Source organism: Urocitellus parryii, chromosome 7 (genome assembly GCF_045843805.1).
Source record: "Urocitellus parryii isolate mUroPar1 chromosome 7, mUroPar1.hap1, whole genome shotgun sequence".
In the NCBI taxonomy this organism is placed as follows: domain Eukaryota; kingdom Metazoa; phylum Chordata; class Mammalia; order Rodentia; family Sciuridae; genus Urocitellus; species Urocitellus parryii.
The window spans coordinates 169,830,411-169,854,166 of record NC_135537.1 but is presented as its reverse complement, the minus strand read 5'-3'; the positions used below and the strand labels follow the sequence as shown (position 1 = coordinate 169,854,166).

Sequence of the window (23,756 nt, the reverse complement as noted above, 5' to 3'; positions counted from 1 at the left end):
GGGATTGAACTCGGGAGCATTCGACCACTGAGCTGTGGCTTTTAATCTGTCTTGTTTTGATCACCGGTACTGACCTTACATCACGGGTCTCACTACGTTGCTTAGCGCCTCGCTTTTGCTGAGGCTGGCTTTGAACTCGCGAGCCTCTGGGAGTACAGGCGTGCACCACTGAGTCTGGCTAAAACCTTTTTAAAAATGGAAGCCAAATTTTATTTTTGTGGACACCTAAGATTAAATAGTTTATTTAAATGGTGATTTGGAGAACACAAGTTTTGGTCGTATTTCCGGATTTCAAAGTATGGAAGTTAAAGTTGACTCAAGTGACTGCAGGACACTGGTGAAAAGTAGGTGAGATACGGGTGAAAAAGGACCAATTACCAGCAATTGCCGGCTGGGGAGCCCGGGCGGGGGGCGGGCGCTACTACACTACAGTGGGTAGACGGTAAAGATCCCGTGAGCAACACCGGGCGGGGCAAGCCGGAAGTGGCTGTCAATGCAGTGATTCACTTCCGGAGGCGGGTCCTTCCAGCGCATGCTCGTTTCCATCGCCTGCGGCGTCGTCCCCTACAGTTTGTGGCAGTTTGTTGGGCTCTTCACAGTGATGGGGTATCGTGCTCTTTAACTCTTGAAGGAGATGCGCTCTAATGTAGCCATCAGGGCCTGCAGAAAAGTCTGCAGGTGTCTGTTGTCTGGGTTTGGGGGTCGAATAGAAGGGGGACAAGCCGAGCGTTTGGCGGAAAGGAGTGGCTCCCTCGGAGGGCACCCGGACGCCCACGCGGAGCTCGCCCGGGGCTGCGAGGACACGGAAGCCACCGAGTCTGCCGAGAGTGAGACGCTGGTGGAGGTTTGTCAGAGAAGGCATTTTCTTAGCGGAACTAAGCAGCAGCTTAGCCGAGATTCTCTTCTGAGCGGGTGCCACCCGGGTTTTGGACCTTTGGGCATAGAGCTGCGGAAGAACTTGGCCGCAGAATGGTGGTCCTCGGTGGTGGTGTTCAGGGAGCAGGTCTTCGCGGTGGACGCCGTCCACCACGAACCAGGCCCTTCACTTCCGGGAGACGGCGCCTTCAGGTTAGTTTCGGCAGAAACTCTACGAGAAATCTTGCAAGACAAAGAACTGAGTAAGGAACAGCTAGTAGCATTTCTTGAGAACTTATTAAAAACTTCTGGGAAACTCCGGGAGAATCTTCTTCACGGTATGGTTCTTCACGATTTCATGCTTCAAAAACAGGTTTGGGGTAGAAAGGCAATCTCGCTAAGTTTGGGGATTGCATCTGGTCCTTTTTTTCCCCCATGCAAAGGAAGTCACCTGGGTCTCGCCTCATTGAAGTGGTCCGTGGAGCAAATTGGTCCATGGAATTATTACTGTTTCTTAAAGAATTTGAATGGAAGAAGCTAGTAATGCTCTCAGTTTCACCGAGCAACCCCATAGACTTTTACAGCTCAATTGAATAGCCTAGAATTAAGAGCTGAGTTCAATCAAGTGTTTGAACCATTTGCTTATTGTTAACAAAAATGTTTACAAATATTTTCACAGTTACCTAATTGACTAATCAAAAGGTTTTTCTTTTCCCGCTTGAGCAAAAGGAAAAATTCATCCTTTCTCCCCAAATTAATCTTACTGATAACAGATCTGCAGACTGGTTTGACCCTTTAGGTAATGTTTGAGTTTGCCAACTCTTAAGACTAATCAAGCTATATAAGTAATTGTTGAGGAATACACAGTAATTTGTGGGGCATCGTTGGCCTTTAAAGTCAAACACAACATAATGCCAAAATTCTGAAAGAAAAAAGGACCTCAGGTTCTTTACAGGACATACTTGCTGCCATAGGGTCTTATTTTTGTGAAACTTTGTCCTTGACATCTTAGTACTATAGAGTAACTTAAAATATCGTAAACATCCATAGTTATGCCCATATTGTATCCTTTTAAAGATTTTTTTAATGAAATAAAGCAAATAAAAACAAACTGGTCAGATGCTGAGGTTGTCACTCAGTGGTAGAGTGCTCAACTAATATGCATGAGGCACTGGGTTCGATCCTCAGCACCACATAAATATAAAATAAAGATATTGTGTCAACCTAAAACTAGAAAATAAGTATTTTAAAAAATTGGTCATCAGTATGGTGGTTTCTATTCATAACACTTTATTTCATGATGGCTTTACTTTGGGATGTTGAATCACTATCTGCTCATTTACCATGACCAGGAAACAGATCATCTTCTTTCCTGTCTGTTAAATGGAAGCATGGTCTTTCCAGGTGCAGAATTAGAAAATGAGACATCCATTCATTTGAGCATCTATTTAGTTAGGAAACTTACTTGATTTAACTGCCAGTTCCTTAGTTGTCTAGTGTTTTTAGCTTAAAGTTTCCCAGTTTGCCTTTTTTTTCTGTTCCAAGTGCCTTTGTGCCCTTCCATCCCATATCTGAACTGTTGTGATACCCTCTACTTATAAGTTTTTAAAAGTTTCTTAGTCATTCTGTCTCCAAATACTGCCCTGCCCTATTTTTATACCTATATGTGACTAATTATGTTAGACCTTTTCCCCATCTTGTCATCAATTTTCTTCAACACATTAACCATGTTTTAATGTTCATGTCTAATAACTCTAATGTATCTATTTTTAGTATCTGTTTCTTTCTGAGCTTTTAGTCATTTGGACTCTGATATTCTAGGTAATTCATACATAAAAAGTTGTAGAGATAAATTGAAGTTACAGGTGGTGGTTTCTTCCTGGGAGGATATACTTTTGCTCTGGCAAATGCAGAGAGGGAGTGAGGTGCATAGCTTCTTTTTTCTTTCTTTTTTTCTGATACCAGAGATTAAACCCAGGGGGACTTAACCATTGAACCACATCCCCAACCCTTTTTATTTTGAGACAAGTTGCTGAGGGCCTCATTAAGTTGCTGAGACTGGCTTTGAACTTGTGATATTCCTGCCTCAGTCTCCCAAACCTTGTGATGCATATCTTCTTAACACAATCAGGGACTCAGCTGATGAGGGATGTGGCTTCAGATCTTCACCTCTAGTGTGTAGTCCTATTGGTGTCCCCAGTAAAAAATGGGTATTTACCAGGCCTGCTCTTTTTTGGTGGGTCACCAACAACAAGTTTTGTATTTCCCAGTAACAGCATTCAGCATGATGCTCTACTACTTGGGGAATTTTAAGAGCATCACTAAATATTTAGTTCACCTCTCTGTTCTTCCCTACTTTCCAGATCTTGGACCCTCACATTCCTTTCTGCCTTGGTAATGTCCTGTCTTTACACAGATTTTAACAAAATTTTGACCAGTTTCTCTCATTACAACTTAGTTTCCCCAAATCAGGTAACGTACAGTGCTGTAATTTACTGAGATGTATTCTGAGTGCACAAAGAACTTTTTTTACAATTCTAAGTAGAAATGTTATAATTCTAACTCTGAAATTATTTAACGTATATTAGAGGGTAAAACAAATAGGTAAATGTTATTGGTACCAAGATTTTCACTGTAAGAGAAAAGGCAAAAATAAAAAGGAAGGCAAGGATAAACTGTAATGTTAATTGTGAACTGGGAATATCAGCATGAACTCATGTAAAACTACATATTTCTCAACTGTCTTTATTGAAAGAGCATAGAAGCAATGATATTCCAATAGCAATGAGCACATTTAGCTCCAAGATCTTAATTTCTAAAATGAACCAATGCTTGGAGAAGTGGCTGATTCCAGGTCTTGGGCAGGGAAAGTACTAGGTGAGTTTGGAACACTTAATGGGACTAGAAAGCAAAGGGAAACAGAAGCTAGCTTGATTTTTGCACAAATTGAGCATTTAAAAAACATTGATCACGATGGATCATAACGCACTACGTAAAATAAATCCTACAGTCCATAGTGTTAATTAAAAAAAAAAAAAAGTAATGAAGCCAAGGGTAGAGAAGAAGGGGTAGAAAAAGAATTTGTTTTAAAATATCAGGTGGGATATTATTGGAAAGCAGGATATTATTGGGGAGTAGATACTTATTACCTTAACTAAATAATCAAATTTGGTTGTGTAAGTATTGGAATAATGTGTGCTTTCCTGCTAAAAATAATTAGCTCAAATTCAGTCTTAAGAAAACAGTAGATAGGGACTGGGACTCAGTGGTAAAGGGCTCGCCTAGCACATGTGAGGTGCTGGGTTTGAACCTCAGAGCCACATAAAAATAAATAAAGATATGTGTAAAAAAAAAAAACAGTAGACAAATTACAAATGTGAGATAATGAATGACAGTCTGGATTAGAAAGCAGATGACAAAAATGTCATTGAAAGCAAAGTTGAGTGGGGAAGTCTTCTCAGTGGAAAGATTGAAAAAACCTAAAATGCAGTACATGGACCTTAATTAGAAAGAAAAGAGCAAAAAATGATAATTTGGGTGACAGAATAAAATATCAACCATGTGGGCTGAGGTTGTGGCTCAGTGGTAGAGCGCTCACCTAGCGCATAGGAGGCCCTGGGTTCGATCCTTGGCACCACATATAAATAAATAATATAAAAGTATTGTGTCCAACTACAACTAAAATAAATATTAAAAAAAATATCAACCATGTGCTGAATGATACTGTGGTTAATTTTTAGGTGTAATAAAGATAAGCCGAGAGTAGTTTTTGTTTTATAGGAGTTGCATGTTGAAGTGTTTGGGTGAGAATAAGAAAAAGAAAACTAGGGAAAATGTTGATTATTGATGATTTTAGGTGAAGGGTATGCAGGTGTTCATTATATACAAGTGTCTACTATTCTTTCAATTTTCTTACAGATTTGAGAATCTTCAAACTAACAGTTTGGGGGAAACTACCAAAAATTAAGTGGTAATTTAAGATTTCTCTTCGTTAGCTCCATGCTACTTACACTGCTGTGTTAACATTACACTATTAGTTTGTCTACAGATAAAAATGATTTGAGGAATGGGGATATAGCTCAGTTGGTAGAGTGCTTGTTTTGCATGCACAAGGCCCTGGGTTCAATCACCAGCACCACAAAAAAAAAAAAAAAAAAAGGATTTCTGGAGTAGAATTTATACATGACTGGTGTGTTTTTTGACAGGTGCCTTGGAGCAGTATGCTAATTGCCTGGATCTGGTAAACAGGAGGCTACCTTATGGCCTCGCTCAGATTGGAGTTTGTTTTCATCCTGTTTCTGAAATAAAGCAGATTCCTAGTGGTGTTAAAAGGTACAAAATATGGCAAATAACCTAGCCTTGTATTTAAAAATAGTCAAGAACTAGATAATTCCACTTTTGGATAAATTATAAAATTTTCTGATGAGCTAACTCTGATATTTTTGATGTCTAAAGAATTGGTGAGAGGACTGAAGCTTCACTAGTATGGTTTACTTCTGCAAGGACTTCAAGCCAGTGGCTTGATTTCTGGTTGCGTCATCGACTCCTGTGGTGGAGAAAGGTACTAATTATAACTTTATAGTTAACAAGTAAATCATCTTAATGTGTCAAGAGTAATGCTTTTCTGTGTGACAAATGAACTTAGATTTGATGTAGCTACATTATATTTGTAAGAGATAGCTATAATAAATCAACAAATAAAAATAAAAATTTTTTGTAATGACTTTCATTGTTCAGATTATAGACTTTATTTGGTAAAGACACTTTTTGAGCTCAGATACTGTTGTTGATAAGAAAGTAGACTTCAAGCCAGGCATGGTGGTGCACTCTAGTAAGTCCCAGTTACTCAGAAGACTGAGGCAGAAGCGTTTCAAGTTCAGACGGGGCACCTTAGCAGGCACTGACTCAAAAAGAGCTTGTGGGGAGTGGGGGGTAGCTCAGTGGCAAAGCACTTTCCTAGCATGCTTGATGCCCTGGGTTCAATCCCCAGTACTGAGAGAACCATACAAGGTAGAATTCAAACCCCTCACCTGCCATTCTTCTCTGCGACCCTTTCCTCTTTCACAGCATCAGCATTTGCTTCCTATCTCTGTGAATGCTCCATGTTAGTCAAAATGGTTTTTATAATTTAAAATCAAGTTTTTTATATAATGAAAAGTTGAAGGGTTTTATATTGCTGTAGTCTTACCTTTTCCCAACTTTTAAAAATCCCAAACCTAAACGGAAAAATCATAAATAACCAAGCACTTTACAGAAGGATAAGAATGGTGACCACACTTTTTTCTTTATCCAGTTTAGTTCATGTTTAAATTCCCTCTTATTCATTGGCTACAAAAAGTTGCATCAATAGTTTTTCTCACCTGTTCTTTCAGACTAAAAACGAGTATGTTTAGCAGTATACTCACGCATACTTAATTAAATTTCAGAAGATTTACTTGGGACTTGACTGGTTTCAGTCAGTTGCTGGATAGTGTCTTAGGCAACTTTAATTCTTAGGACTAATTGGGGGATTAGTGGTAAAAAGTTAATGAGACAAACTTTCTTTTCCAGTTTGCCATGAGTCCATCTAATTTCAGCAGCAGTGATTGTCAGGATGAAGAGGGACGTAAAGGAAACAAACTTTACTACAATTTTCCCTGGGGAAAGGAGCCAATAGAAACTCTGTGGAATCTAGGGGATCAAGAACTCCTACGCAAGTATCCTGGAAATGTGTCTAAATTACACGTACGTTTTTCCTTGAGCTCCTGTGTGCTTTTTACCCAGATTCTCTTGAGAATGATTGCAGACCTGGTGTCCCATCACCTTTTAATATTTCAGTGTGTATTTTTCAGGTGACCTCTATATAACCACAGTGCAGCCATCAAAGTCAGGAAATTAGCAGCAATCCATTGTTACTATCCATTCCACAGAACCCTTCAGATTCAACTGGTAGGCCTGGTGAGGACCTTTATAGATCCAGGATCTAATCTGGATCACGTGTGTTGTATAGTCTGCTTCAGATGAACAGTTTCTTTTATCTTTCTTGATCTTTCATGACCTTGGCACTTTTGAGGTGTGCAGGCTAGTTGCTTCGTAGAATGACCTTGGAGTGGATTTGTCTGGTTTATGTCAGAAGCAGTGCCGTCTCTTCTCAACGCACCCCATTGGGAGGCACATGGCATCAGTACATCACTGAGAATGATGACTTTAATCTCTTGGTTCAGATGGTATCTGCCAGAGTTCTCTAATGCTAATAAACATTTTGTATTTGTTAATAAGTCCTTGGTGGCAGATAGTTTTTTGTCCCTAAATTTTGCTGCATCCATCCATCATTTTTGCCCAAATAAGCTATCACTGTGAGGATTGTCAAATGTTTTTTTAATACCAATTTCATTATTCCTTCTACATTTATTGGTCAGCAATATACTATAGGGGAGAACTTTTCTTCTTTCCCCATTTATTCGTTTTCTTGTATTGGTATGGATTCACAGATTTCTGTTTTTATGATAGGGTCCAATCTATTACTGTCAGTATTGATTTTCATTCCCAAATTGTCCTAGACATTTCCGGTGTCCTTTACTTTTCGCCCCTGTGCTGGGGATTGAATCCAGGGCCTTATGCATGGGAAGCAAGCTCTCTATCACTGAGCCACATCCCCAGCCTTCCAATGTCCTTTTGACATGTTCCATCATCATCTCTGTTAGCACTTTCTCACCTTTTTATAACAAATTGTCATAAAAATATGAAGTTCATTTTATATTTTCTTTATTTAGCTATGAAGTCAGCCATTTCCTATTAAAGGAATAATGTATTTTAAAAAACCGATTTTGCTATGAGGTATATTCCATATAACCAGAAATCAGTGCTTGGGGCCCTATCCTGGGTACAAGTAGGAAATGTTGTGGATGATTGCATATGTGTGTATTTACACACTTAACCTCTGTGTTTGTATCTCTTAAAATCTAGGAGTTCATACTAGTTCTTCAGATTCCACCCCAATGCCATGGAGTTTATTCTAGTTTTCCGTCTGTGCTAATTTGTAATTCTCTTCTTTGACAGCAACCTGGCTCCAAGTATTTTCAGTGTATTTACTTATTTTTCATTTGGCCTATGTAACCAAACTCTGTACCATGTTTAGACAAAGCTCAGCTCCAGATGCACCATCCTTCCACCCTCATACCCTGGATGGATGTGAAGGGAAGAAGGAAGAGAGGCTAGTTCGAAAAGTGGATACTGAATATGCTTTCTCTCCCTACATACAGCCTCTTACCTAGTGTTCTCACCAGAGCACAGGGAAGGAGAAAAGTGTGGCCCTGTTCACTGTATCCTTTCTCCTCTACCAGTCATGCTGGCCACAAGTTTGGCCCTTGACCTCTTGGGCTGGACGTACCAAGCTCAGCCCTGGCAAGGGGGAGAAACAGAGCTTCCTTTACTTCATAAAGTAAAGCAGAATTTTCTAAAATTTAAGCAGATGACATAATCCCTTAAGAGAAGGGACCCTGCCTTCTAAAACTTCACTCCTGTGGCGAGGAGGAGCTGTGTTGTATCGCTCAAGTAGTTCCAGGTTTGAACGTGTGGATTTTCTGACTTGGGAGTTTTATGTGCCATTGGGACTAATACAGTCTGACAGGGGAAAAATGTGCCTGCAACTTGAAAGGGCTCGGATGATGAAAACGAATGGGTTGGGGCTAGGGATTTGGCTCAAGCGGTAGCGCGCTCGCCTGGCATGCGTGCAGCCCGGGTTCGATCCTCAGCACCACATACCACCAAAGATGTTGTGTCCGCCAAGAACTAAAAAATAAATATTAAAAATTCTCTCTCTCTCTCTCTCTCTCTCTGTCTCTGTCTCTGTCTCTGTCTCTCCTCTCTCCTCTCTCACTCTCTCTTTAAAAAAAAAAGAAAACGAATGGGTTGAGTAGCCCTCTCTGCTATGCCTGAGACTAGAAATGTTCTGAATTTGGATTTTTTTAGTTTTTGGAGTATTTGCCATATATATAAAATAAGATACCTTGGTGAAATTAATTTCAAGTTCACATTCACCTCATTCACAGACACTGCAGATAATTTTAGGTAATATTTTCGTGTGCCTGGGTTTTGACTTTGAGCCATCACATGAGGCCAGGTGTGGAATTTTCTACTTGTGGTGCCATGTCAGTACTCAAAAAATTTTTGAGTTTTTGATTTTCAGATTAGGAATGCTCAATCTATAATTCATGTATAACAAATAGAAAGTTGACTAATTTTGAAATTTGAATAAGATACCTAATAAATAATTAGATTATTCACGAACATTTTACATAATTCCACTAAGGTCATACTTCATTTTGGGGTGTTTCAATTCTCAAATGAAACTTACTTCATTAATTATTACAAAGACCAATTCAAACTTGTGAATAGTGATTTAAGGATGATCTTATGTCATGGCTGTTAGTCACATGATAGTCTTTATTTTGGTCTGGGGATTGAACCCAGGGGTGTTTAACCACAGCTACAATCCCTTTTTAATTTTTTATATTGAGAAGACCTCTCAAAATTGCTTTATGGCCTCACTGAGTTGCTGAGGCTGGCCCCAAACTTTCAATCCTCCCTGCCTCAGACTCCCAAATTGCTGGGATTATTGGTGTGTGCCACTGTACCCAGCTCATGATATTCTTTTAAAAAATAATAATAATAATTTTTTTTAGTTGTTGATTGACCTTTATTTATTTACTTATATGTGGTGCTGAGAATCGAACCCAGTGCCTCACACATGCTAGACAAGCACTCCATCAACTGAGCCACAACCCTTGCCCCTCATGATATTCTTTATTGGAGTAATTTTCACAAATGAAACATTTTCTACTGCACAATTTTTGCTCTTCCATGGAATTATTCTTCTATTTCTGTAGTTGACAGAATTATTCATCATTAGGTGAACATATTGTAAATTATTAAGTAGAATTTCTGCCATTTGGTGTTTAGCTTTGAGAGCTGGGAATGTAGCTCAGTGGTAGAGCACTTGCCTAGTATGCATGAGACTCTGGGTTCAGTTCCCAGCACTGCAAAAAGCAGAACAGTAAAGCAATTCAGTGAAGGCTGAAGAACAGTTAAGATAGAAGATACGAGAAACCAAATATTAGATATTCTAGCTAAGACCAATTACCATTGGATAGCTTCACATCCATGGATATTCAGTTTTAAAATATTAGAAAACAAAACATTCTTAATACTTAATAACAAGCAGGCTTTCTCTTGCAGTGCCTCAGAATTATCTTAATATCAGTTCTATAAATGTGTGAAAGACATCAACTCTTAATGGAGTTAGATATCGGAAAGCTCAGTGCCCTTTGAGGGCAAGTTTTTAATCTTTGAAGTATCATATGTAATTCAAATGTCTGTATGTATGTGTATTAATGAAGACTGTTTGATCATGGATAATTAAAAGAAGTTGAGGGTTTTTTTTTTTTGTATTGCAAAATGTACAGCATTTATTCACATACAGACAAAAAGGCACAAATTCTACTAAATAGTTCAACAAAAAAATACAGCTGTCCTCAACTAGTTTTATAAATACTTTCAAGAGGGTTGTTGTTTTTTAAGCATTCAAAAAAAAAAAAATTACAGCCAGGTGCAGTGGTATGTATCTATAAACCCAGCTACTCAGGAGGCTGAGGTAGGAGAATGGCAAGTTCAAGGCCTGCTTGGGCAACTCGACAAGACTGTCTCAAAATAAAATATATAAAGGGTTTGGGATGTACATTAGTGGTAAAGTACTTACCTAACATGTATGAGAGGACCTAAGATCAATACCCAGCACTGCAGGAAAAAAATAATAATAACAAATATCCACATTAAACAATGCTAATAGGAAGAAAAGAAAGAAGAACTGTTTTAAAACTTGAAAATTTTTTAAATTGAATTTTTTTCATATTTGAGATGATTCTTCAATTTAAAAGAGAAATAAGTTTATCAATACTTGATTATATAATGTATTTATTATATTTTATATTCATAATTACAGCTTTAACCCAAAAGTCAAGTTCTTAAGAGATGTTTATTAGAGTGTTCCCTTTCTAGCTACCATTCACCTAGGAAGCACTGAGAAAAGGTGGCACTTGCTCCACTCCAGCTTAGTCCATCCATTCTGGGTGCAGAGCCCAGCACTGTTGTGTTGTAGATTCACAGCTAACTGTGAGTGGCTGCTGCCTGGGATCCACTGGTGAAATCTGAACTCCCTGTGCAGAATGTGTCCCCATCATCTTTGGGCCCAGTGCCTAGCATAGGCCTGGTCCAGACGGGATGCTTTGGGAATTGAATTTCTAAGTTTGTATTCTGATCATATAATTCTAAAATATATAATTTTAATAAAGAATTCTGTTAATGTGACAACTTTAGTCTTTTCTGTGAAGGGCCGAGATGGACGGAAAAATGTGGTACCTTGTGTCCTGTCTGTAAGTGGGGATCTGGACCGAGGCGTGCTAGCCTACCTCTATGATTCTCTCCAGCTCACCGAGAACTCCTTTGCAAGGAAGAAAATCCTTCATAGAAAGGTGCTTTTGATATTTCAGAGATGGACTTGGGAAACTAAACTTAGGGAACTTTTTCCTTTGTTTATGTTAATTGTGCCCTTTTCCTCCCTTTTGCTTGTGACTTTTAATTGCCTTAGGTCCTGAAGCTCCACCCTTGCTTAGTCCCTGTAAAGGTGGCCTTGGATGTGGGAAGAGGCCCTACCGTGGAGCTAAGACAAGTGAGTTCACCTGCAAGCTGTGATTTTAATTATGACTCTTACTCCAAGTAAATTTGGTAGCTTGCCACTTGAAATTTTATTTTTATTTGTTTACTTTTGAAATGTTTTAATTAAATATTGAACTGTGGGTAAATACTGTGGTTAATTACAGACGGTTGAACTATGGTATAAAGGAAGCTGAATACAATTCAGTGGATTTTGCTGTTGAAGTCATGCCCACTCAGTTTCATATTTTAATGATTTTATATAGTTTTAGGGCTTGTGATGTAGCTCAGTGGTTGAGAGCTTGTCTGCAATGCCCTGGATTCAATCCCCAGCATCACCAAAAAAAAAAAAAAAAAGACCACAATTTTAGCAATTAAAATATGTATACAGATGTCTAATGGATTATTTCTTTCCATTTTATCTTAATGCTTGTTGATATAAGCAGAGATTCTAGATCAGTGATTTTGGTTTTTCTTACCTGTCTTGGTCTAATGATTAAATATTATTGAGAAAAACCAGTGGCTTGGTTTTCATTTTTTGGGGGAGGTTCCTCTTTTAGCTGTCATCATTTCTGTCAAGGACTGAGACCCACCCGGCCTCTCTGGTGAGGTCTGTAAAGTGGCAGTAGTGAGCCAGCAAAGAGGACTGTGGCTTGTGCTGCACGCCCTTGCAGCTTGCAGGTTCCTAGGGTTTGAGAAACTGCTCTCAGGGACCCCATTTGGTCATATCTGGAGGCATTTTTGATAGTCACAGGAGGGGAAGTGGGTATGGCCAAAGCCCCTGTGTCTGAAGTGCCCAGGGGACAAAGCCAGTGCTGGCCATTATAAATTTTCCTTTGTTTTGCTTTGCTCTCCTGCTCATTGAGAAGAAGTAAGGTCCACTGTGTCATTTAATAGTCATTACTTTTCCATTTGCAGTCAGACTTTGTCTCCAGCATTCCATAAAAACTAGTCCGTTCTCTTGGGACATTTCTGTGGTTGGCTTCTGGAATTCCATGCTACAAGTTTTTCTCACATTTTATCCTCCTGGCTCTTCTCTCTCTTTGATAATGGTAGCATAATCCTAGGGCTCAATTTTCACCTCCCACATGAGTTGAGAGTTAACATTGCTCTTTGGACCTGTTTTTTATCTGACAGAACCAGTTTTAGTTTAATTGGGTTTGTTTTGAATGATAATGGTGATTAAAAATCATTTGATATAAAAATATCTCTCAGAAGATTTGCGTTTATTATGCAAATTATCATTTTCAGAGGAAGTATGCACTTTATAAAGTACACAGTATGTAAGTTATAAACATTAATATGTGGACCCAACAGAAGCCAGAGGGTCAAAGAGAGCTAGAGTAATATAGTCCAAAGAGGTCAGCCTTGCCTGGACACAGAAAGGACACAAGAAAGGACAGAGAATCGATCCGGAAAGGCAAAAAGAAAATAACTCACATAGTGGCAAAAGTGGGATTAGAATGGACCAGGATAAATCTGACTCCAGACCTTTTATCTCCCCCCACCCACACCCCACAAGGCTTATCCAAAGGTGTAAAGTTCTCTAGAGGTAAGATGAATGCTTCTCGCATCCTCAAATCAACTCTAAATATATCTATAAATTTTTTTAAAAAATTAATATGGGATATTAATGCCTCATTATTTCATTTTATTTTGAGTCAGTGTCTTGCTGAATTGTCTAGATTGTCCTCAGCTTGTCCAAGTAGCTGGATTACAGGTGTGCACCACTTCACCTGGACTTAGAGACTGAAGAAGGTGATTTGTGGTTTCACAAAAATAGGACACTGTTTTTTATTTCTTTCTATTTGAGGTCTTTATATTTTTCTTCAGGTTTGTCAAGGGCTATATAATGAATTACTAGAAAGTGGAATTTCAGTGTGGCCTGGATACTTGGAAACCTTGCCATCTTCCTTGGAACAGCTTTATTCAAAGTAAGAGTGAGTTATTTTCCTTGCATAAGAAATGTGTTTTTTTCAGTTATTACATGTGTCTTTAGTTAATGACAATTGAAATAAAACTCGAAATGTATATGTAATTTAAAATTATTCCTTATTGTCCCTTTTATAGAGCCATGTGCCCTTTAATAAACCTATTAAGTCCCACATTCTCAATTCTGCAAATATTTCAACAAAATTGACACAGGTATACTAAATTGGTTGGAAATCATAATCTAGAATTTACATATCTTTTATATATATTTTCACAAATGTATATGTAAATTATATATTTTTAAATAATTTTTTTAAGTTGGGCACAATACCTTTATTTCATGAATTTATTTTTATGTGATGCTGAGGATCAAACCTATTGCCTTACACATATGAGACAAGCACTCTACCACTGAGCTACAACTTCAGCTCCTGGAAATTATATTTTTTAAACACTATATTCATTCATCTATTACTTTTCTCAAAGACTATGTAGACCTCTGAAAAATAATAGTTATTTAAAAGTTGCCGTATGTGGTGGTATATCTGTTACTCAATTCAAGTTTCACCTCTGGGATGAGGGGACAAAATGGGTTAATTGCTATAGCAGGGAACAGAAGGTACATTTGAGCGCATGCTGTGTACAGTTTTAAAGCTTCATATCATGAAGTATGTGTACCTCAGTTTATCCATTAGGGATGACATTACATACATAAGGTGCATTTGTTGAATCAGAACTCAAGGAACATGATGCCTTTCCTTGGCTCATTCTGAGATTAAGTGGAAGAGAATTCTACCCAAGCGGAGAGAACTAGTCTTCTCAGGGATTGGCACCTCTGCTCACCAGATTACTCAAGACTGAAACTGGTTACTGGTTGATCACCCTTAACCTGAAAATTCAGAATCTGAAATGTTCTGAAACCTGAAACTTTTTGAGTGCTGACGTTTCACAAGTGGAAATTTCCACACCTGACCTCATGTGACAGGTTGCGGTCAAAACCCAGGTGCACCAAAGATGTCAGCCTGCCTCCTAAATAGATGTCAAATTCACATCTCTGTCTTTATAGTTAAGGTCATCCAAGTTAAGGTCACCAGTATCTTTTGTGTAGTATTAGATTCATCTCCTAATTGATCTCCCTTTATCTAGTCTTGCTAGTTCTGCTATTTTATTAATAAAAATGATTCATTCTTCTTTCTTTTGGGTGTATTTTTATTTACTTATTTATTTTTTACTGTTTGTGTTGAATATATGTCTTTTGGATAAAGTGATCTGAAAGTTTGTATTCTGAACTCCTTAAAATTTACCTTCTGGATAATGTCTGCAAAAAATAGCTTTCTATTTTTAGAAACAGCAACTAATGGTTTTATCATATATCAAATGAAGAGATTGAACTTTCCAGTCCTCACAGGTTCTAGAACCTTACCTTTGAGTCATGCGGATGTAACAAGTATTGTTATTATTTATGCAGCTTTTGTCCCCACATATTTTTATCCATGTATTTATTATTAAATACCTACTGTGCCTTATGCATTTTGATACTGAACAAGACAAAGTTCCCTGGTCTTGGTTTTGTGAAGCTAGAATCTAAAACAGATAATAACTAAATAGATAAAATAGTTTTTGATGGAATCCTACAAGGGAAGTAAGCATTTAATGAGATAGTGTGGCTTGCTGAGCAGAAAGGCCAGTGTAGATATATTCAGTGATTGCTGAACTACAAACTCTATTAGCAAAGCTATAAGTTATAAAGAATGCGTGTAGTTGATATAATTTTCTGTACGCCTGATCTTTACTATGACATTGTTTATTATACTAGACTTTAAAATCATTGTTCTTGAATTACAGCCAAGTTCCAAAGGCTGTGGGGGTTATGAGGTTCATCCATATCACACCAAATGATGTGTTGAGGTGCCGGTGCCAATGTTTATGTTTCTGGTTTTAGTTTCTCAAGACTTCCTCAATTACAATCCATTACAAACTCTAGGAATTTTGCTTTGAATATGATTCGGAAACAAAAAAAGTTGGGTTTGATGCTTCAGCTCTCAGGCCCTGACCTTGAGTTGGAAGTGGCAGGGCTGTGGTTGAAGCTGGCACTGTGGGTTTGTGTATTTGAGTTTATGTGTTTTGTTGAACTTCTCTTTTCTTAGGTATGATGAAATGAGTATCCTCTTCACAGTTTTGATTACCGAAACTACTTTGGAGAATGGATTAATACAGCTGAGAAATAGAGATACCACAATGAAGGAAATGATGCATATATCCAAATTAAAAGACTTTTTAATCAAGTATATGTCATCAGCTAAGAATGTATAGGTTTTCACATTTGTATAATAAATACTCTCCTAATTTGGTTGTTTTATGTTCATTTGGATTGTTTTTAGTCCCTTTGCACTAAGAAGTAGACATTTTTTGGTGCTTTCTTTGATTCATTTGTTATTATACTTTTGATGTATTTTATCATATCAAGAATATGTTAAGCTACAAGAAACAAAAATCCTACTATACTGGTTTAAGCAATTTGAGGTTTGTTTTTCTCATATAACAAGAAATGCTGGGGACAGACCATCTAAAGCTAGTGTAACTCTGTATAGTTAGGGACCTAGGCACTGGGTTGACCACCATCTGTAGTATGTTGACTTGTCGCCTCCTGATGACAGGTGACTGCTGCATTTCCATCCTTCTTGTCCACCTTCTAATTAGGAAAGTCAAGGAGACAAGAGCTAGCCAGTGAAGATTCTTCCCATTTTAGTTATGAAAATAAGAGCTTTGCTAGTCACTGCAATCAGAAGATCTCTCCATCTCATTGATCAGAATTGGGCCATGTAGCAGTTGGTCCAAGATCAGTCACCATCTAAGGAAATGAGAATGCACTGATTTAGTAAAATGTAGCTTATCCCTTGGAGTACAGTATTATCTTACTGTCCGAACATGGTTTTTTTTATCAGGAAAAAAAAAAGGGTTTTTTGTAGTTCTAAGGATTGAACACAGAGGCACTTTACCACTAAGCTATATCCCCAGCCCTTTTTATTTTATTTTGAGACAAGGTCTTGCTAAGTTGCTGAGGCTGGCCTAACACTTCCAATCCTCCTGCCTCACTCAGCCTCTTGAGTAGCTGTCTCAACATAAAAAATTCAAGAAGGGCAGGGGCTATGACTCAGTGGTAAAGCACCCTGGGTTCAATCCCTAATACAGGGGAGGGGCATAATTTACATAAAAATAAATTTACCTATTTCAAGTGATAAGTTTTGACAAGTAACTACCAACACAGTGACAACAGGACATTTTCATCACCCCCAAAACATCCCCTCATGACATTTTAGTCTGCCTTAGTAGGAAACCTTATTAGGTTGAGAGCTACATAGCTGGACTGTTTCTTTTTGACAGAACTTCCCCCAACCCAGATGCTTTTAATGAATTTTCATGCTCATAAATATTTTATGTATTCTTATGTGGTGCTGAGGATTGAACCCAGGGCATCACACGTGCTAGGTAAGTGCTCTACCGCTGAGCCATAACCCCAGCCCTCATAAATATTTTCACAAAGTAAAAATTTACAGACTTTAAATTTTTTCTCCTCATTGATGTTAAGCCACATTGCTCTCTCTTTTTTTTTTAAAGAGAGAATTTTTAATATTTTTTAGTTTTCGGCGGACACAACATCTTTGTATGTGGTGCTGAGGATCGAACCTGGGCCACATGCATGCCAGGTGAGCGCGCTACTGCTTGAGCCACATCCCCAGCCTCAACACATTGCTCTCTATTGAAACATGTTAGAAACCTATGAGGCTGGGTGCAGTGGTGTGTATCTGAAATCCCAGCTATTCATTGGCTGAGGCAGGTGAATCACAAGTTTGAGACTAGCCTGGGCAACTTACCAAGATCTTGTCCCCCAAAATAAAAAGGACTGGGGATGCAGCTCTGTGGTAGAGCACCCCTGAGTTCAACCTCCAGTCCTGGGGATGAGGGACAGAAAAACAGTCCTGAAACTCATTGTTGACTTAGCTATAAGAATGTTCTTGGAGACAGTGGCCTGCTATATTTATAGTACGTCCTCATGTGAAGAAGCATAGAAATTTTCTCGATTTCAATATCAGGATTGTGTTTCTCCTGAATCACTGACCTATATTACATCTTTACATAGGCCTTTTATCCGTAGGTTGATTCCCATCCATGGGTTCAACCAACCGTGGGTTAAAAGTACTCGGGGGTGGGGTGGGGGACACAAAATCTTGCATCTGTATAAACATGCTCCCCTGCCCTGTTATTATTCCCTAAATAACTGTTTGATGGAATTTACTTGTCTCGGGTGTGCATACTCTGGAGCTGACTTAAAGCACAGGGGAGGATGTGCACAGGTTCTGTGCACAACTGTGGATCTTGGTATCCAAGGGGGATTCTGGAACCAATCCCCATAGATACTGAGGGACGACTGCATTTTTGTTCGTTCACAAAGACTATAGGTGTCGGGGACCTCCCAGCAGGAGCAGGTGAGACAGTGAGCAGGTAGGGGCTCCAGGAAGGCCTTCTAGATGAGTGATAGAAGTGGAGAGGTGACGTGCTGGGTAACAGCTGGGCAGGGAGCTCTACAAAGGTGGTCAGAAAATTGAGAAGGAATGATGCCAAGGAGCAGCCTTATGATGTGTTCTGGACAGAGGGACTGAGGCACCCAGGCCCTTGCGTAGATAGAGGAAAGGCCTGGAATAACCCCAGAGCAGAGAGCCAGCCAGGAAGGCAGGAGTGAGCAAAGGGAAGACAGGTGGGAGATGAGACCTGAGAGGGCACATCCTTCCACGAGGGCCACAGTGAGGAGGCTGGAAACCACTGGGACAGGAGGGGACCGTTCGAGCAGAGAGTGGGCATATTGTTCATTTGAAAAGATCACTATGGGGCCTCGGATTGTGGCTCAGTGGTAGAGCGTTCACCTAGCATGCGCAGGGCCCTGGATTGGATCCTCAGCACCACATAAAAATAAATGAGTGGAATAAAGGTATTGTGTCCAACTACAACTGAAAAAATAAACATTAAAAAAAAAAAAAAGATCACTGTGGAAAAGAGAATGCAGAGGAGCAGAAAGGAGATGTGTGAAGGGACTCTGACCTTAGCCCCATAATGGTGGCAGGACAAGGGGTGGGGGTGCAGCAATACCTTCCTAAACTCCGCAGGAGGATCCCTACCCAGACTTTGCACTCCGGATGGTAATTCTCTGGCCTTTTCCCAGGGAAAGGTCATGCTCTGGCGCACTCTTCCCACGGGACATCTGATGGGCCACAGAGACAGGCACAGATGTCCCATGATCCTCAGGTGTCTAATTTCTCTAGCCTAAATTATGTGCCACTGGAGAGCTCAGTCACTGTCTCTAGCAGTGCTCACTGGGAAAGGGTCAAAGGTTAGGAATGAGTCCATTCCCCTCCAGGGCAGCTGAGGAGAGAAGGGAATTAGCTCCAGGCTTCCTGAACCCACTGCTGATCACACCCAGGCAGGTCTCCCTTGACAGCCTGAGGGAGAGGCTGCACAAGAGCAAGCCAAGGAGGCTGTAATCCTCCACCCTGGGAGCAGGGAGCAGGACCAGCGGTGTGGGGCCCAGAGCACACGCCTGCCAACCAACTCCTCAGCCCAGCGAGAGTTCTATAGATTGTTGGCTGTTATCATTTGGATCTTAAATATGCCCCTAAAGACAAGTTCCCCAGCTGATGGGGTTTGGGAGATAATGAAAACATTAGGAGGTGGGGCCCAGTTGGAGGGAGGCTGTCCTGGGAATGTGCCCTTGAAGAGTTGGTCACCAGCCCCTCTCTCCCTCTGCTCCCCCGATGCCTGGAGGTGGGTGAGGGGCTCTGCTCTGTTCCATGCTGCCCCCCCCCAAGATGTTCTGCCTCATCAGAAGCCCAAAGCCACAGGGCCCCCACCCAGCAACTGCAGACTGAAACCTCCGAGACCGTGAGCTAAAATAAATCTTTCCTCCTTTAAGTTGTTTTTCTCAGGTGTTTTGCCACAGAGACAGAGCCCTGACTAACACACTGGTCTTTTTCTTAATGATTAGTAAGAGCTCACTATGCATTATGGACCTTTGCACTTTATCTGAGACCTGAGTTCACAATGTTTCCCTTTCATTATTCTTGTGACGTAATTGAGGTTTTTACTTTAAATATAATTTTTAACTAGTTTATCTAATCAAATGTCCTTCATGTCTTCTGGATAGTAAGTCAAGCCTAGGAAAGTCGACTCCATTTTAAGATTATTTTCATTTAAAAAAATTTGTTTGGTACTATGGATTGAACCCAGAGGTAATTCACCACTGACTTGTACATCCCCAGTCCTTTTCATTTTTATTTTAAGACAGGTTCTCACAAAGTTGGTTAGGGCCTCGATATATTGATAAGGTTGGCCTTGAACTTGTTATCTTTCTGTCTCAGGTTTGTTTGTGTGTGTGTGTTTTTTTTTTTTTTTTTTGAGAGAGAGAGAGAGAGAGAATTTAATAACAACATCTTTGTTGGTATGTGGTGCTGAGGATCGAACCCGGGCCGCACGCATGCCAGGCGAGCGCGCTACCGCTGAGCCACCTCCCCAGCCCTGTTTGTGTGTTTTGTTTTTTTTTTTAATATTTGACTAAATATCTGAGAACTGTGGCCTAGCCAAGTTGACACATAATCTTACTATCACAAGACCCTATCAAAACCTGTAGGACTGTACACAATTAAGTCATCATTAATTTCCCAATCTCCCAGCACTTTCCTACTTGATAATTGTGCTCTGTGTAGATCAGTAGGTCTCAAAGTTTCTTGTGAATAACATTCACCTGGAGGGCTTTTGGAAACCAAACGTAGGGCCCCATACCCAGAACTTCTGTTTCAGTAGGTCTGGGATGGGACCCAAGAGTGTACGATTCCAAAAATGTCTCACCCCATGTTGATGCTGCTGGTTTGGAATTTTGGAGAACAAATGTTATAGACATTCTGGTATTCTTTCTGAATAAACAAGCAAAGCTCCCTTGCAATTCAGGTTGCTCATCTGGATGTCCTTCTGCCAGGGTGAATCTTTCTCTGGGTATCTGCTTATAATTGGCTGTTGTTAAATGCTTAAGGACTGATGCTGGTGGAGAGGACAATGTCCTGGTTCATAGCATTTTCTGGATTCTTTTGTGCCATTCCTCCTTCCTGATTTTTGTCCATTCTTCAAGAGGAAATTCTTAGGATCTTGGTACCCAACAGCGTTGGCATCACTTGGGAGCTTGCTATAAAGGCAGCTTCTCAGGCTCTATCCCAGACCTCGCCAGAGATTCTTAGCCGTGTCTCTTGTGTGTTTATTTATTTATTAAGATGAGGTCTTTTGCCCAGGCTGGTCTTGAATTTTTGGGCTCACATAACTCTCCCATCTCAGCCCCTTGAGTAGCTGGACAGACACAGGCCATTGGACTGGCTAAGTGGCACTCTGGAACCACATTACTGGGTAGGGGGTGTGGCTCCATGGTAGGGTGCTTGCCTGGCATGCATGAAGCCCTGGGTTCCCTCCCCAGCACCACAAAAATGAAAACAAACCGCATCATAACCCTTGTCCTATTTGAGTTCAGAAGCCTAGGAAATTACAGGTGCCTTGCCCCTGGAGCAGGGCACGTGATCATCCTCCACTCACAAGAGCAGGAGGGGGGCAGGGGCAGAGAAGCCAGGTGCTTTCCTGGCAAAGCTTTGCCCTCCACTCTGGCCCCCAGTTCCTCTCGGGAGGCAGCTGCAGCCCAGGCAGCAAAGGTAGTGTAAGAAAATCTACAAAGGATTACAATTAAAAAGAGAATTTAGCAAGAAGGCTGGATCCAAAGTCAACCTTCCAAAATACTGTGTTTCTATATATCAAAAACTGAAATAAAAATCCTATTTCCCATTGTGTCAAAGTAACAAGTGCTTAGGAATATATCTAAAAAAAAAGATGTATTGAATCATCTAGGGTTCAATCATCCCTGATACCGATAAATTTTAAAAAAATACAAATAAAATAAAAACAAATAATAAAAATCAGAAAAAAAAATTAAAACAGTCCTGGAGAAAGAGAGGTTAGATCCTGAAACAGGCACTTAGTAAAAGAAGAACTCCCGGTTACATAAACATGGGAGAAGGTGCTCATCCTTATCAGTCACCAGGAGAAGCAACTAAAATCACTATGAAATTCCACTATATACTCATAAGAAAACGGACAGAATTAAAATGAGCAGCAGCAACCGTGTTGGTTCAGACGCAGGAAATGGGGACTTCCAGACTTCGTGGGTGTGCAAAGATGACGGTTCCACCGGAAAACGATGTGGCTTTCTCTGCTTGGACTGAAGATAAGCACACCCAGGAACCCCCCCTCTCCAGCCATTCCTGGGTCATGTGTCCGCTGCATGCACATGGGAGCCAGGAGAGGGCGCAAGCACCAGGATGTGCACAGCAGCATTGCTTCTAACAGCCTCATCAGCTGTAGAATAAATAAATCACAGTATATTCTAACAATGGAATACAATGTAGCAATGGAAAGCAATGAATTCCAGCTACATTCAGCAATGAGAGTGAATTTCATAAATACAATGTTGAGCAAAAAGGGCCCTGTGGTGCACACCTGTAATCCCAGCAGCTGGGGAGGCTAAGGAAGGAGGATCAGGAGCTCAAAGCTAGCCTCAGCAAAGGTGAGGCGCTAAGCAACTCAGTGAGACTCTGTCTCTAAATAAAATACAAAATAGGGTTGGGGATGTGGCTCACAATGGGAGGCTCATCAGCACTTCCCTGATAGAACTCATTAGACTGTAGGCATACTTGTATGCATTTTCAGATAATGTGTGCTCTATTTCACAATGAAAAAAATTTAAAGAAGGTATGCATTTGCAGAAGAACCAACATGAAACTTCTAGACCTGAAAGCCATAGCTACTGAATGAAAAACTCAGCAGATCCTCTTCCTCTTCCCTTCCTGGATTCAATCCAGAGGATGTCAGTGCTGGCCAAGCATCGGGTGGCAGTAAAGTGGAGTGGAACCACAATGACTAGGAGCTGGTGTTGGGGCCCTCCTGGGGAGAAGCAGGAACCACACAGGGCATGGTGATGCGCTCAGGGTACTGGGCATCTTACACAGTGGAGTGTCAGCCTATATGTGGAGTTGGAGCCTGTGAAGGGCACAGAGTTCTGCAAGTGGGAAGGGAAGGGGCAGGTGTCAGAGCCCAGACGGAGTGACAAGGGTATTCTCATGAAGGGGCAGCCAGGAGGGGTGACCGTGTTAAGGGTCCTTGGTGTCAGATTCTTAGTGGGGTGTAGAGGGTGTTGGTCTGACAAAGCCCGAGCAGGGTGAGGAGAATGTCTGGGGTTGAGCGTGTGATTCTGGCTCAGATGTTGGAACCTGAGAAAGTGGAGGGACTTCTGCAGCAGGACACATTGGTGTAGGGGTGTGGGGTGTCGATCCAAGTGTCATGCAGGGGGTGTCTGCATGGGAGACTTATTACACACAGGGGAACTGACGAAAGTCAATATATCTACACTGAGGGCATCGGGAGCCCCTTGCCTCGTCGTCAAGATCCTTATAAATAAGGGAGAAAACTAGAACGTGTTGTGGCTGGAATTGGAGAGGTCAGTGTGAACTCATGGTTTTCACTATAGACAGAGACATAGAAATCCATGGAGGTGTAAATGTAAGTATGTGCATAAATACATTCCTAAGCTCTGACCTTTGGAAGAGTTTAGAAGCAGCAACACCCTGAGAGTCAGGATCACAGTTTAGAGTCCAGAATCACCTGGAAGAAACCAGGACTCTGGAAAAATAGAACACTCCAGAGGGGGTCAGGACAAGTACAAGATGAACCTGAAAGTAAGGGACTGTTCAGAGAATGTGCCAGAAAGTAAGGAAAGATTTAGACAAGGATGGGAACATGTCAACAGCACACAGAGGCCAGTTTGGAGGGGACCCTGCTGGTCAATCAAGGGTGATTTGAGCATCATAATAAACCATGGGAATAATGGATGATAATTTATTGAATAAAATAGGAAATTACAACTCCATAAATATGTAAATAAAAAATCATGATGATCATGGATGATAACTTATTGAATAAAATAGGAATCCATGACTCCATAAAGATATAAATGATTTTCAAACTGATAAATAGCATGTTCATGTCATTTCAAAGTGCCTATCCACAAAAATTAATTATTACAAAAATACTATAATTAATGTAACGTGATGTGTTCATCTGAGAAACCCAACAGACATTCCTGAAGGCAAGTGATCAAAGGAATCACCAGTTATGAGAGAAACTGACACCATGCGCTGCCT

The 23,756-nt window shown here is 40.3% G+C and overlaps 1 protein-coding gene across 2 annotated transcripts; it reads left to right on the top strand.

Annotated features, from left to right (window-relative positions):
* The first annotated feature begins 533 nt into the window (after positions 1-533).
* Positions 534-15,812, top strand: Polg2 (DNA polymerase gamma 2, accessory subunit). 2 transcript variants are annotated; one of them, XM_026402281.2, is made up of 8 exons: positions 534-1,193; positions 5,061-5,187; positions 5,311-5,416; positions 6,406-6,579; positions 11,223-11,363; positions 11,480-11,560; positions 13,378-13,478; positions 15,624-15,812. In XM_026402281.2, the coding sequence occupies exons 1-8, from the start codon at positions 635-637 to the stop codon at positions 15,787-15,789; spliced, it is 1,455 nt and encodes a 484-aa protein (XP_026258066.1). In that variant the 5' UTR covers positions 534-634; the 3' UTR covers positions 15,790-15,812. The 2 variants fall into 2 exon arrangements, with proteins under 2 accessions (XP_026258066.1, XP_077656736.1); XM_077800610.1 differs by having other exon boundaries at positions 13,378-13,484; positions 15,624-15,706.
* Positions 15,813-23,756: the final 7,944 nt, after the last annotated feature.